This window comes from Pediculus humanus, genomic scaffold (assembly GCF_000006295.1).
Source record: "Pediculus humanus corporis 1103172108241 genomic scaffold, whole genome shotgun sequence".
NCBI lineage: Eukaryota > Metazoa > Arthropoda > Insecta > Psocodea > Pediculidae > Pediculus > Pediculus humanus.
In genome coordinates, this window is record NW_002987811.1 from 168466 (window position 1) to 184180 (window position 15715).

Here is a 15715-nt window from a genome sequence, read left to right on the forward strand (position 1 = left end):
ATTGATTTTAATTATATCTACGTACTATTATTTTACATTTCATTTTTATCGAGGGGGAGACAAAAAAAAATCCAAAAAAAATTGTATCGATGAGTAATAATATAAGGTGGTGCTGCACCCTATCGTTCAATTTATGTAATTAATCAATAATAATGGGGGAAATTTTTTTTTTATCATTTATTAAATTTTATATGTATCTACGAAGCCAATAAAATGTAATGATCGATAAATTAATTATGGTGATTTTATTTATTTCTTATTTTTATATTTCGATTTTCGCTTTTTAATTCATTTCAAATCACTTGAGTTTGTTTTTTTATTACAAGAATGCGTGTAACTCGATTAAAACAAATTGTAATAATCTTATCACAAAATATTTGACTGATAATAACTAACGAACAAGAGAATTAACTATCAATAAACTATCTATGATAAATAATGACTAAAATCCGTCATTTTTGCAAATTTTAACCGCCACTTATTTACATACATTAATGTATGTAAAATTGCATATTTAAAAAAAACAAGGCGTAATTTTTAAAAATAAATAAATAAGGTAAATGTGCGAAGGGGGCCGGGAGTTAGTGGCGTGCTCCTGTAATCCAGCTACTTGGAGGCCGGGTGCAGTGGATGACTCCGATCGTGTAATTCGGATCCTACTTGTTGCGCATTGTTTTAAAACGGTCGACGGGACACCCTGACCCAGTGTTTCCGCCGGCCGACAGGGTATTTAGGGACTGTGTCCCGGTGCGAGAGTTGAGAGTCGTTTTCCCCGATCGCAGAAACCTCTTCACAAGGCTTTAGACTACGTCGCTTCTCCAGGAATAATAATACCGCTTTTAACTCTTTGTCGTCTGCTGGAAATGATGTTGATGTTACTCTTGTTAAAAATAATGATGAAAATGAAATTACAAGAGGAAATAATAAAAAGGAAATTAATCGAAAAGGTGAATTTTTTTTTCTAATTTAATTTTTTAATATCTTCTCTATTATTTAAGTTTAAATTGATGTCTATGGTTGTTTACACATTACTATTATTTTTACTATTTCCCATTGTGAGTTATTTTTCCCGTACTAATTTCAAATAAAAATCGTAAAATTTGTTTTTAAAGAAATTACAAAATGCACGGGAGAGTCAAAATAAGAACGACAGAAGAACGAAAAGAAATCGCAAGGCAAGAGAAACAGAAAAAGGCAATAGAATTTAAAAAAATAATGAATCAAATATTAGAAAAACGTTCTTCACAAATATACGACGAAGAAGGTTTAAATCTCACCGGTAGTTTATTAACAGGAAATCCGGATATAATAACACTATGGAATTATAGAAGAGAAATATTTTTGTCGTTGATAAACGACGAGGACTTGGAGAGTTATCAAAAACTATTGGAAAAAGATTTGTAATTGACAGAACAGTGTCTGAGAGTAAAATCCAGATAGTTAAGCATAGGTTAGATATAGGTTAGAGAGTCCAAAATCGTATGATAGTTGGCATCATAGAATATGAATATTGGACAATTTACCCAAACCTGATTGGAACAAAGAATTAAACCTTTACACAAAATATCTTCAATTAGACGAAAGAAATTTTCACTGTTGGGATTATCGTAGGATAGTCGCAGAAAGATCAAATGTTTCGCATTTATCTGAATATGAATTCACTCTAACATGAATACTGTATTAAATTATGTATGTATATGTACATGTGTAATTATGGGAGGCAGGACCGAAAGTGATACATCGGGAATGCCTCCCACATGGTTGAGGGGAGTATCCCAATTGGGTGGAGCAGATCTCTGCAACTGCTTATGCCGGAGGGGAATCTGCTCTCACCTTTGTGAGTTCGGATCTGATGATTTCGGCTGTGAGAGAAGGGTTGAGGTTGAGGCTGAAATGGGAGTCATACTCCTGCGACTGCCCCTACTCCCCAGGAAAAAGTGCAGCAAAGCACATCCAGGAGTTTTAGTTGGGTAGTGACTTCGTCTGAGTCCCCCAACACTCTTCCTGCTACCAGGTGGGGAGAGGTTAGTGCGAAATGCTGCATTTCTCCTGGGTTAACAAAAAAAAATTTCAAACGTTAAATAATAATAATAATAATTTTTTTTTTTTTTTTTATTAGAATCTATAAAATTTATAGCAATTAAAAATATTATTTTTTGTGCCAATAATAATAATAATTATTATTATTCTGCATGTCTCTAATCCCTCTGTCCAGACAGCTTAATATCAAGGATCAAGGACATGAGTTGGTACAGGGAGGCAGGAAAATCACCCATATGCTGTATATGGATGACTTAAAAATTTATGCAAAAAATGAAGAGGAGTTAAATAAAATGCTAAGGACGGTTCAAACTTTTTCCTCTGACATCAACATGAAATTTGGTTTGGAAAAATGTGCAAAAGTTAATATTGTCGGAGGAAAGTTAACACAAAAGGAAAATATTGAAGACTTCGAAGAAGAACTTATTAAAAAACCATCAGCACATTAGCAGTTCCAGTAATAGAATACAGTTTTGGCCTTGTCGATTGGACAAAAGAAGAAATCACGCACCTGGACCGAAGAAAAAGGAAAATATTAACTATGAATGGTGCATTACATCCAAAAGCTGATGTGGACAGATTGTACGTCAGCAGGAAAGATGGAGGAAGAGGATTACGACAAATAGAAGCGCATACCAGAATGCCATAATTGGAAAAGGGAAAATACATAGAATCACATCAAGAGGACCCTATCTTAGCCTAAGTTATACATATATTACAATAAAAATTACAAAAAAAGGAGTACTGAAAAGGGCAAAACAAATCGTCATAGAAAATAAAGAAAACGAGATAATGGAAGAAGGGCAACTTTCAACTTATGATAGCAAAGCCCAATCTCAGAAGAAATTATGTCAATATCTCCATTGGAGTATATGCCGAGAATATGGAATGGATGAATTACCCAAGGAGTGGTACAACCACATTCCAAGCCTGGTTACAACAGTAGGTCCATGCACAGTTCTATATGATCAACAAATCCACACTGACAGAACTGTGCCAGCTAACAAACCGGATATCATTCTCAGACATAATGTGGAAAAATGGTGTAAGTTAATTGAAGTATTCGAAGAACCGAAGAGGAGAAAAACACCAGACAGCCAAAGAAGCAGACAAAAGGCTGAAATATAGAAATTTGGAAGATGTAACGTTCACAGGACATTAGGGAATCAGAAGAACTTCTCCCGTTGTGTCTTGCTTCCTTTTATATGTGGAACTCATTGTTATTATTATGTTTCTATGAAACGAATAACTATGGTTGTAAACAAATAGAAGAATAAGTTTCTAGAAGCTTCTTTTTCATAATAAACACTTGGCAACCATAGTTCTAATGTTATTATTTATAAATAAAATAAAATTATGAACATTTGCTCTCGTGATCACAACAATATATATAATTTTAGTCTTATTAAATATTTACAAAAAATAATTTTGCTTTAAAGTATAGTTATTTTATAATTTAAATTTTATTCCTTTTAATACATAAGTTAAACATGAAAAATATGGGATTTTTTTTTCTGACCAATCACGAGTAAGAATGGCGAGCGCCATTATTTTCTCATTATGTATACAAAGCACGCCATTGGTTAAAAATTGTACTGAAAATTGCATATACTCTAAATGCAAGGCGTTGAAGCGAAACGAAACTATCGAAAAATTGAGACCTCCTAAATATTATGTTTTACTGATACTCGAAGCCAATTTTTCACTCATTTTTCTTGATTTTTTTTCGTTCTCCTTACTTTTGTAAGTTATGCAATTTGTCGTGTTTACGCGTATTGCCAGTTGCATAACCAAAATTTTTAAGGATTTCTGAATTTTTTCGACTTTTTCCGTCCGCCTTACTTTTTTGAGTTATGCAATTTGTCGGGTTTCGCGTATTGCCAGTTGCATAACCCAATTTGTATAAAAATTTCTTTTAAGTTTTTCTTTCATGGGAATAAATGAATGATATAACCAAACATGCATGGTGGAAAAAAAAAAAAACAAATTATATTTTTTTTTTAAATAATATATTTGAGAGAATAAATACATATATTACTATATTATTATTATTATTATCATTATAAATTTGAAAAAAAAAAAAAAAACGGAAAACTTAATAGTCGTTTGTGGCAAATTTAGTAGTTTATGTGTCACGATTAAGAAAAATTTACATACATATATTTTATACATATATATGTATATAATATAAACGTGGACAAATATAAATCAAACGTTCAATCATCACTCAAAATTTAATTACAGGTTTAAAACGAGGTTCCTTCTATGACGACAAACAACCGAACGTGATTTTTTCTAATTATTCCTCTTTCTCGCCTTTCCCTCCCTCCCTTCCTCCCTCCTTCTCCTTCTTGCCTTCTCGCTTTTTCGTACTTTTTTCCAAAACGAAATCGTAGCCATTATTTAAATTATTTGAAAATATAACAGAAACGTTTTTGTCACCTCTCCTCTCCTCTCCAAAAGGTAGACATCATCTTGTTTCGCTGTCTGATACTGTCACTCCTGAATGTGCCGGCTCGTCTTTACTGGTCCTTTCCTAAATGAAAGAAAAAAAATGTAATAACAATTAGTAAAGACAAATGTAAAAACTTTATACAAAAAAAAAAAAATTTTCTGTTGTTTCATTCACGATCTACCTACTTACCATCGAGTAAAAACGCACGTATTTTTTCTCTCTCTCTCTCTCTCTCTCATTTTCACCTTTTCTCCACTCATCAATCTTGCAAAAAAGAAATCGTGAATTTAAATATTATCGTTCTAACCCTAAAAGGAAACTTTTTTATTTGGAATACTTCGTACGAGAAAAACTACAAAAAAAAAACGTTTCGAATGATATCGTCGCGTTAAAATCATCGTGCAATTAGCAGACGATGAAAATTATATGTAGAAAATTATCGGTACTAATAATAATAATAATAATAATATAAAGTTCATCAATCGAACTGTCAGATGAGCGAAAAACCTCACATTATTGAATTACATTTTATACTTATTTTAGTTTTTCTTATACTTTGACTAACATTAATAATAATAATAATAATGATATTGATGACAATATCGACAGTGATAATAATAATAAAATTATCTAAAATCAATCATCGAGTCATGAAATTAAAAAAAATATTTTTTTAGATTATTATTTCTCTTAATCTAATTCATTTTTTTCTCCTTTGTCCTCTCTACCCTCCGCAAACGACGACGTCATTTCCGTTCTATACGAAAAACCAAAAGATAAGATTAAAAAACGAAAAGAAAAACTCAAATTTCCCAAGCATTGTGCGCTGCGAAAATCATTTCGACCGAAAATTCTTTTTTTTCCTATTTTCTTCTTCCTTTTCCTTTTCTTTTCCTTTTGGTTTCTTCTTTTTCCACCTCCTCCTCCTCCTTCTTCTTCTTTTTTCCTCTTTCCAATCAATCATCTTCGTCTTCGTCATCGCTATTCGTGTACTTTGGTTGAGTTTTCCTCCTTCTCGTGCTTCCTCTTCCCTCTCCTCCTCTTCCACCTTTTCCACTTTTTATTTTTATTTTCATTCTAACGGATTCCGAATCGGAATTTCCATCCTCGTCGTCTACCGTCTGAAAATTTAAAAAATCAAAATAAATAAAATTCGACAAATAATAAAATCCGAACGACGGGATTCTCTCATCACACCTTTATCCTCATCCGTTTCCGCATCCTGTTCCAATCTTTGTCTCGCGTTCGTAAACACGGATTGAAGGACGATTAAATTTTCGTGTATGAGAGAAGCTTCTTCGTTGTATATTTGAGCATTTTGACACATTTGAGTAAAATCCTTTTTTAAAATCGTCAAAATCCGAATACTGAAACAACAATGACAATAGTCAGAATGAAACTTTTCCCCCCACCTCCTCCCCCCAGCTTACTTTTCCATCTTCTATCCTGTTAATTATTTTCTTTATATCCAAAGGTTTTTTTATTATGTCGTAATAATCCGGTAATTTATTTTTAGAAGGTAATTTCATGAAAGGTTAGCTAAGAATTTCCTTCCATGGCTAAAATTAAAACCAACAAAAAAGTTAAACACGAGAGAGAGAGAGAGAGAGAGAGGGGAAGAGGTCATTAGGTCAATGATTGATTACCTTTCTTTCCGCTTATAATTTTTACTGTTTCTCAAGTTTTTCAGTTGCTCTTGCTTCTCTCAAACCTTGATGTTTGGTTCGTTTGTACGCTTTTACATTGACGGCAATTTCTTTCAAAGTTGGTAAATTGTTAAGTACGTCGATTCTCATTGCGATCCGAGGTGCTTTCCTACAAAGTTGATGCAAAGCAAAATGTTAATCGTCCCGAAATGTCACGTGATAAAAATTCCAACAGGTAAAAGAAGCCAATTTTACCTGTTTTCTCTTTCCTGAAGAATTGTGAGAGGATCTAATCCCATGGGTTTAGGTATTGCAGTGACTCGATTTTGTTTGGCCGGCGTTTGACCGGGCTGGGGTACGGCCGTCGTCGTTCCAGGTCGCACGGAGGTCGTGGGAGGAAGAGATCCGTGTTGAGGTTAAACGATACTTCCAGGTCCTAAAATATTAAAATTACCGGATTTCTTATGGGATCCTCTTGTTTTCCAAGCATTTCTTAAATTCCATGCAAAATATATGGAAAAAAAATGTACTTGAAATGCGGCCAATATGAAAACATACCATAGTAAACCATAGGGTAAACCTTGCCACAATATAATATCATCGTTTACTCCTGATCTAAGATAAGTCCAAACTTCATGGAAATAATACATGGCGCCAAATAACGTGGTACCAAAACCGAATATTATAATTCCATATATATATATATATATTGATTAATAACGTTTATTTTATTTTTTTTAATTGCTGACAGGCCAAAAAAAGTGATAATTATTGAAAGACACCATAAATGTTCCCAGAGTTGGGGTTTTGGCACTTGAAGTTCTTCTATTTCCAAAATGAATATATCTAATCTATCAAGGATGTCTGGTAATAGTTTTGCAAACATGGCAAAAAAAAGTAAGTAATGGAAGAAAATACAATATTTTAATCTTGATTTGTTTAGTGCACTGAAAAGAAAAGAAAAAAAAACCAATTAATTATTGTATATCAGTCTATAAATAATGATTTAATTTCTTAAACTTTTTAAGAAACTTTTCTATAGTATCATTTTCTTTTTTTCATAAAACTCTTAAGTTTTAGGAGCAAAAAACTGGTCCAATGCAGTTTTGACCTCATTGTCATTTTGGAATTTTTGTCCATTCAAAAAATTTTTTAGGGATCAGAAAAAATGATAATTATTTGGAGCTAGTTTGGGACTATATGAAGGGTGCAGCAAAACATCCCAGCCTAGCTCCAGTAATTTTTGTACAGTGGCTAAAGACGGGGAGGGCCTGGCATTATCGTGGTGAAAGACAATTCCTTTGTTATTGGCTAGCTATGGTCGTTTTTCTTGGATGCTATCATTTAAATTTGTCAATTGTCGAATGTAAACCTCTGAATTTATGATCTGATTTCGTGGCAGTAGCTCAAAGTCGACTATGCCTTTGTAATCCCACCAAAATGATAACAATAACTTTTTTGGTGAATGTCAGCCTTAGAAGTTCTAAGGTGCCTGTTACCTTGCCTAGACCAGGATCTTTTTCTCAAAAAGTCATCATAAACAACCCACTTTTCATCTCCGGTGACCATTCTTTCAAAAAAGGGTCATTCGCATTGCATTTAAGAAGCATATTGCAAAGACCCATCAAGCTTCTTTTGGTACCCAAGACGCCGCAGACGGTTTTTGACGCACGTATGTGACTCATCTAGCTTCTTTACAATGTCCTTAGTCGAACTATGCCGATCACAATCAATGAGGGCCTTTATTTGCTCATCATTAACCTCCAATGGACGCCCGGAGCACTCCTCATTTTTCAAAGGAAAATCTCCAGAACGGAATTTCGCAAACCAGTTTTGACACTGCCGTTCTATTAAGGTTTCATCCCCCTACACGGCCCACAACTTTTTATTGGCTTGTGAAGCATTAACACCCTTTCAGAAATAAAAAAGCAAAATGTAAAGGAAATGCTCGCTTTGGCTCCCCATGTTTAAATGTCTTTTGCTGGCGCACTATTTAAGAGTTCATTGAAATTTTGGTACTGAATGTTACGGAAGGAACCAAGTAATAACATACCAAAAGTTCATGTTTGTACATAAACGTAAACGTAGTCAAAAAAATGGACAAACTATCTCTTAGTAAAATGCGAAGTTACTTACTGGCCAACCCAATAATTTACATAAAACAAATTATTTAACGAAAATATTTATGTATTGGCTACGTTAAAAGCTTCCATATTTTTATAAGTTTCACGTTAAAGTGAAATACATTTTTCTAATGACACTTTATTTACCATCGATATAATTAAGTTTAAATTGATGTCTATGGTTGTTTACATATATTACTATTATTTTTACTATTTCCCATTGTGAGTTATTTTTCCTGTATTAATTTCAAAAAAAATCGTAAAATTTGTTTTTAAAGAAATTACAAAATGCACGGGAGAGTCAAAATAGAACAGACAGAAGAACAAAAAGAAATCGCAAGGCAAGAGAAACAGTAAAAGGCAATAGAATTTAAAAAAATAATGAATCAAATATTAGAAAAACGTTCTTCACAAATTCACGACGAAGAAGGTTTAAATCTCACCGGTAATTTATTACAGGAAATCCGGATATAATAACATTATGGAATTATAGAAGAGAAATATTTTTGTCGTTTAAAAACGACGAGGATTTGGAAAGTTATCAAAAACTATTGGAAAAAGATTTACAATTGACAGAACAGTGACTGAGAGTAAATCCAAAATCCTATGGAAGTTGGCATCTTAGAATATGGATCTTGGACAATTTACCCAAACCTGATTGGAAAGAATTAAACCTTGGCACAAAATATCTTCAATTAGACGAAAGAAATTTTCACTGTTGGGATTATCGTAGGATAGTCGCTGAAAGATCAAATGTTTCTCATTTATCTGAATATGAATTCACTCTAACATGAATACTGTATTAAATTATGTATGTATATGTACATGTGTAATTATGGGAGGCAGGGCTGAAAGTGATACCTCTGGAATGCCTTCCTCATGGTTGAGGGGAGTATCCCAATTGGGTGCAGTGGAACTCTGCAACGGCCCATGCCAGAAGGGAATCTGCTCTCACCTTTGCGAGTTCGGATCTGATGATTTCGGCTGTGAGAGAAGGGTTGAGGTTGAGGCTGAAATGGGAGTTATACTCCTGCGACTGAAGGATATGAGTTGGTACCAGAAGCAGGAAAATCACCCATATGCTGTATATGGATGACTTAAAAATTTATGCAAAAAATTAAGAGGAGTTAAATAAAATATTAAGGACGGTTCAAACTTTTTCCTCTGACATCAACTTGAAATTTGGTTTGGAAAAATGTGCAAAAGTTAATATTGTCAGTGGAAAGTTAAAACAAAAGGAAAATATAGAAGATTCTGAAGAAGAACTTATTAAAGAACTGGACCCTAGATCAACATACAAATATCTGGGGATTGAAGAAAATTTTGGGGTAGCCAACAAGGAAAATAAACCTCGATTAAAGAAAGAATATTTTAAAAGATTGAGGCTTATATTACAGTCGGAACTGAATGGAAGAAATAAGTTAAACTCCATCGGCACATTAGCTGTTCCAGTAATAGAATACAGTTTTGGCCTTGTAATTAAATATATATATATTTTGTTATGATCCCATACTCAATGTTCACATTTTTCAATTTTTTTATAAACAAAAGACTAACGATGAACTCAAATTGTTCTTCTTTAGAAGTGAAGCTTCTAGAAACTCTTTCTTTTGTTTTATTTGCAAGTATTTGCTCGTTTAGATTGTTGGACATTCGAAACAATTGACTAATGAAAAACCGAGGTTATAAAGGGAAGCTTCACAGCTTTGCACGCGTTCTTTTGATTCTTCATTTTGTTATATTGAATTCTTATCCGTTTCTTTAATTTTAGTTTTGGTTGAGTGATAGTTTCTAAGTGTTTGTTCGCGAGTTAAAATAACCTTTACTTTTATTTTGTGAAAAAGTGTATGCTAAGCATTTAACACGTCACAAGAAATAAACTGTAAATTAATTTTAATATTAATTTGCGACTTATAATATAAAGAACGAACCGAACATAACAATATATATATATATATATATATATATATATATATATATATATATATATATATTGCTTTTATAATACGGCCACGAATAAATATTTTTACATAATAATAATAATAAATAAATAAATAAAAATTAAATAAAATTTATTTATTATCCTTATTATTATTTTTTTTTTAATTTTAAATTCGTTTCTCCATCCTTGGTCATATTAAACACATACATATACAAAATTTTGCTTTAAAATATAGTTATTTCATAATTTAAATTTTATTCCTATTAATACATAAGTTAAACATGAAAAATATGTGATTTTTTTTCTGACCAATCACGAGTAAGAATGGCGAGCGCCATTAATTTCTCATTATGTATACAAAGCACGCCATTGGTTAAAAATTGTATTGAAAATTGCATATACTCTAAATGCAAGGCGTTGAAGCGAAACGAAACTATCGAAAAATTGAGACCTCCTGAATATTATGTTTTACTGATACTCGGAACCAATTTTTCACTGATTTTTCGTGATTTTTTTTTGTTTGCCTTACTTTTTTGAGTTATGCAATTTGTCGTGTTCTCGCGTATTGCAAATTGCATAACCAAAATTTTTAAGGATTTTTGAATTTTTTCGATTTTTTTTGTCCGCCTTACTTTTTTGAGTTATGCAATTTGTCAGGTTTCGCGTATTGCCAGTTGCATAACCCAAATTTTTTTTAAAAGAAAATCATATCTTTTTGACATTATAGCGACATGCCCAGGAGTTTTAGTGGGTAGGGGTCCCCGTTTAGGCTTTCTTTCGATTCCAAACCGATTCCCACACTCCCTCTGTAGCAGGAGGGGTTGTGCGTAACTTGCATTTCTCCTGGATCATCAAAAAAAAAAAAAAAATGTGCGAAAGTGTCATAAATTTAAATTGTTAAATCATTTAATTTCAATAAATCGTATTTGAGATGTTTAACTTATGGTTATGGATTTTTTCTTAGATTTCAGGAAGTAAAAACGTTTTCATTATTAATTTAATAACAGGTTAAAAAATTTTATTAAAATAATAATAATAATAACAACAAAAATATGATAAAAACGAAAAACAAAAATTATCATTATTATTAATATATGTACAATAAATTTAATGAAAAAGCAAAAAAAAAAAAAAAAAAAATTTTAAACGGTTTCGAAGGTCAAACCCGTTCCTTTTAAATTATTTTCCGTCCATGTATCGAATTTTTTAATCAATTCATCAGACATAAAATTTTTATAATCTCCTATCTGTAATTAACAATATTATTATTATTATTACTATTATTACCAACCGGAAACAGATAATATTTTCGATTGGATAATAAACATACCTGTCCTTTACGTATAAATTTCAATTGTGAATTTTTCGAAAAACCTTCTTTACGTGACATCAAAGGTTCTAAATTAACGGCCGGATTTTCTTTCATTTTATTAAAGGATAAATGTTCAGCCAATTTTTCCACGTCTTCATCCGAAAGATTTTTATTTAAAAATTTTGCCGCCTTTTTTATTGCTCCCTTTTGATCCTGAATAGAGAGAGAGAGAGAGAGAGAGAGAAAATTAATAACTTCGAATTTGAGGGGAAAGGGAGGAGAGGGGAGGAAACTCATTCCCTTATACCTTTTTCATATCTTCGTATTTTAAAAATAATATATTATTTTCATTTCTCCTGTTCCAAAAACCTAAAATGTGATTCCATATCGGTCCGATCGGTGCCTTATCCTTAAGGAACAAATGACAAAAATCCTCGAATGAACCTTTCATGTTGTGTACGAGTTGACAATAATGATAATAAGAAACGCACATGTCTTTTGGATTTCTCGCAACGTACACTACCTACAACAACAAATAATTAACCTTTGAACTTTATTAACAAAAAGGAATAAAAAAAAAAAAAAAAAAGGGTAAAAACCTTTGGTTGCACGATTTTAAGATCTTTTGGTAAGAGTTCCCACGGGAGATGACTTTTTATAAATCTCGGAGATGTAAGATTTTCAACGAGATCAACTGAATTTCCCAATTCTTTCATCCAATCCCCGTGATGATGAGCCATTATAGCAGAAAGTTCCAGAAGGGGAGTTCTTAATTGTTGAATTTGTTTTGCTTTTTCATAATCTAAATCGTTACCGATGCACCAAATCATTTCCTGTGCCCAAGTCGAACCTGAAACCAAATTTAATAATAATAATAATAATAATAATCAACTTTCATTTTATTTGAAAAAAAGTAGTGAAAGTGGTTAACATGATAAAACATCTGAATGACCTTCAATTCGTTTCCAGGTTTTTTTTTGGATTCCGTTGAATTTTCAGGTACGTTTTCCGTTATTAAAAATAAATGAATGACTTACCTGTTCTCGGATATGATATTAACCAAACATCATCTTTTCGTACTTTTAAATCCATTATTCTTTCACCGATATCTTTATAATCAGGTGGTAAAATAACTCTTCCAGGATTAACTTCAACTAAACAATCTTTTATTCCAAAAAGTTCATCTAATTTTTCTCCATCTTCTCCTTCGATTTTTTCATACGTTATACGACCCATTTTTAATTACAAAATTTCCACGCGATGATGATGATGATGATGATGAAATAACCTATTCGAAGGCTTGTTGATCCGTACGAGATGAGTTAAAAAATGAAACTGAAATGCCGGTGAAAGAAGTGAAAGAATAAAATATGTGGCAGGGGGTCCAGTTATAGAGAGCTCCCCGCTATAAAAATTTTTTTTTTTTTAATGACGTGTTTTTTATAAACCAGTGAAATTCAACGGTTCTGGGTTGTTGTTGTAGTTGTTGTTGTTGTGCGGTTCGATTTGTTTGTTTGTTTAAATAATCAGTGAATATCTGACGTTGTTGATAATGATAAAAAAAACTTTCCATTTTTTGTATAGAAAACCTAAAATCATAGCATAAATTTTTAATTAGTTTCCTCTCTCTCTCTTTCTCTCTCTCTCTTTCTGTCTCTCTCTCTCTCTCTCTCTCTCTCTCTCTGTGACGTTATAAAAAATTATTAAAATTCAATAAATACAAAAATTTTTTAATTAGAAAGAAAGAAAGAAAATGGAGATTTTTAAAATTAACCTTGTAACAAGATTTTTAATTTTATTTACTATGCTAATCGTCATATAATTGACTTTCACTTCAGGTATCGTACCTGTTATTCAACTACTTTAAATGTTGCTTTCTCTCCTTCCTTTTTTGTTCATTATCATCATTATTATTTTTAATTATTTATCAGTGGTTTTTAAAACATTTTTTAATTTTAACGTTAGAAACTTTTTTTTTTTTTAAATTGCAATTTTTTTCCTTTCTCTCTCTCTTCCCCCCCCCCTCTGTCTCTCTCTCTCTCTCTTTCTTCCTCTCTCTCTCTCTCTCTCTCTTTCTTCCTCTCTCTCTCTCTCTTTCTTTAAGTAAGTTGAATTTGATAATATATATGAAAGTTGAAATTTTTAAGTAAAAGTGAAAGATAAAACGATTAAATAATTTTCATTTTCTTTTTTTTTTAGTATCATTATTATTATTATTATTATTATTTCCGTACCTGAAAATTTTTCCGGTCTTTTTTTTAAAAAAATGTTTCAAAATTTAATTTTTTCCTTTTATTTTTTGATATTTAAATCGAATGGATTTCATTTCGTCATTTTCATCTTGTTCCGTTTTTAAAATGGATGATATGTTAATCATTTTCTAAAAATTACCGTTATTAATTATTTTATTAATTAACGAAAAATGTGTAATAAAATATAATAATGTACGAATTACCGGATTCGATGAATTTTTCGCCATTTTATACGCGGAATTTCCCTGCGCGTTTTTAACGTTTAAATTGACTTTTCTATCGACGAGTATTTGTACTATTTCCGGTCTACCAGAAAGTACTGCTTGCATGAGTATTGTTTGTCCCTTTTCGTCAGATTCGTTCGGATCGAATCCCGAATTTAAAAGAAATTCGATGACGTCTTTCGATGAGTTAAGCACGACTGGAAAAGACAAAAGAAAATTTCCCGGAAAAATCCGTATCGTAGTGGTTAATTTAATGAAAAAGTAAAATTTCCTCCTACTTCCTCTCATTAAAATATTCCATCCGGAATTATCTTTTGTTGTTTTATCAGCTCCGTTATCAATACCGTATTTAACTATATCCAAATGTGAATTGTCCACGGCATAATTTAACGCTGTTAATCCGTTTCTAAAAATTTTATTGAAAATGTTAATAAAAAAAAAAAAATTTAAATAATAATGATAATTTCTCATACCTATCTCTAACGTTCCACGACGAACCTTTCTCGACGAGAAGTTGTACGGCTTCGATATGTCCCAAACCGCAAGCAGCCATCAAAGGAGTTCTTTCAGATCCTTTTTCAGTATTGCCAACATCCGCTCCGTGATTAATTAAAATCCCCATAAAATTTGTATTGTTTTTATTCGTGGCCAATCTAAGCGATGAAAATCCGTATTTATTGGGTACGTCTACTACCGATACTCTCTGACCGAGTATTTTTCTCAAATTGATAACCGGACCGTTTTCCACGACCCTGTGAAATTGTGCAACCGACACGACATCGTCTAAAAAAAAAGAAAACTCGGCTGTGATGTTAAAATTTTTAATTTTGATTTCAACTTTGACATTTGTACCATCTTGCCTTTCGTAAGAGCAAATAATACGTTACTCCATTCGCTTTCATCTGATGTTGTTTTGACTTTTAAACGAAATTCGTAATATTCTCCAGGGGGTAACGGTCCCACGTTCACCTGAGTTTTGAATCCCCTTTAAAAAAATAATAATAATAATAATAATACTAATAATAATAACACCATTAATTTAAATTAATGATTTCTTGAATTCGTACGCGTATTCGTTCATCCATCCGAGAATTTTATCTTTTCTTTCCAGCAAATACCATCTACGGTTATCACTTATCAATTCGCTTTCTTCATTTATACCTTGAATAGGTTTTAATATGAGTGAATCACAGGAATCCCAACCTATCGTGATATAATTTCTTGAAGAATTTAAAACGCGAGGTCGACTGGGTTTCATTTTGACCAATCTATGAAAAATGAAAATCTCGATATCGATCAAACAATTCATTTTCTTCCATGGAATCCTTTACAATTTTTAAAACACAAAAAGCGGAAATGGAAAAATTTTCTAAAAAAATTTATCTTTTCTTTTTGTCTGATTCGTAATTGTGCTGCACTCTAACGAGTACTTCATGTACTTCGATATACCTGAACCGGTAAAAAATACTCCGGTACCTTATGAAACCTATGTTTAGCTTTTGTAAAATAAAAAACATTGACATTACGAAGAACTTTAAAGCATCGTCTGGTACTTACTCAAAAGTCAAAATTAATCAAAGGATTTTCAATAAGTATTTTCTTTTCATTTTACCTACGTCATTCACTTTTCTTTTGAATTTTTCTTTTTTCCGACAGTTTCGAATGGGGGAAAAACATTTTCGGAACGGAAAACTCATCCGATTTCCCGCGGGAATTCCGTT

General features: G+C 31.9%; 3 protein-coding genes across 3 annotated transcripts; all 3 read right to left on the reverse strand.

The window, feature by feature from the left end:
* Positions 1 to 5451: 5451 nt before the first annotated feature.
* Positions 5452 to 6024, reverse strand: Phum_PHUM461010 (uncharacterized protein; the record flags this gene model as incomplete). The annotated part of the gene is made up of 3 exons (XM_002430014.1): positions 5452 to 5609; positions 5693 to 5834; positions 5926 to 6024. 3 exons carry the CDS (start codon positions 6022 to 6024, stop codon positions 5452 to 5454), a joined length of 399 nt encoding a protein of 132 aa, XP_002430059.1.
* A 5324-nt stretch (positions 6025 to 11348) lies between these two features.
* On the reverse strand, positions 11349 to 12754 carry Phum_PHUM461020 (uncharacterized protein; the record flags this gene model as incomplete). The annotated part of the gene is made up of 5 exons (XM_002430015.1): positions 11349 to 11453; positions 11537 to 11731; positions 11826 to 12041; positions 12118 to 12368; positions 12556 to 12754. 5 exons carry the CDS (start codon positions 12752 to 12754, stop codon positions 11349 to 11351), a joined length of 966 nt encoding a protein of 321 aa, XP_002430060.1.
* A 1086-nt stretch (positions 12755 to 13840) lies between these two features.
* On the reverse strand, positions 13841 to 15252 carry Phum_PHUM461030 (fibronectin type 3 and ankyrin repeat domain, putative; the record flags this gene model as incomplete). The annotated part of the gene is made up of 6 exons (XM_002430016.1): positions 13841 to 13858; positions 13974 to 14191; positions 14273 to 14400; positions 14468 to 14777; positions 14882 to 14979; positions 15062 to 15252. The coding sequence occupies 6 exons, from the start codon at positions 15250 to 15252 to the stop codon at positions 13841 to 13843; spliced, it is 963 nt and encodes a 320-aa protein (XP_002430061.1).
* Positions 15253 to 15715: the final 463 nt, after the last annotated feature.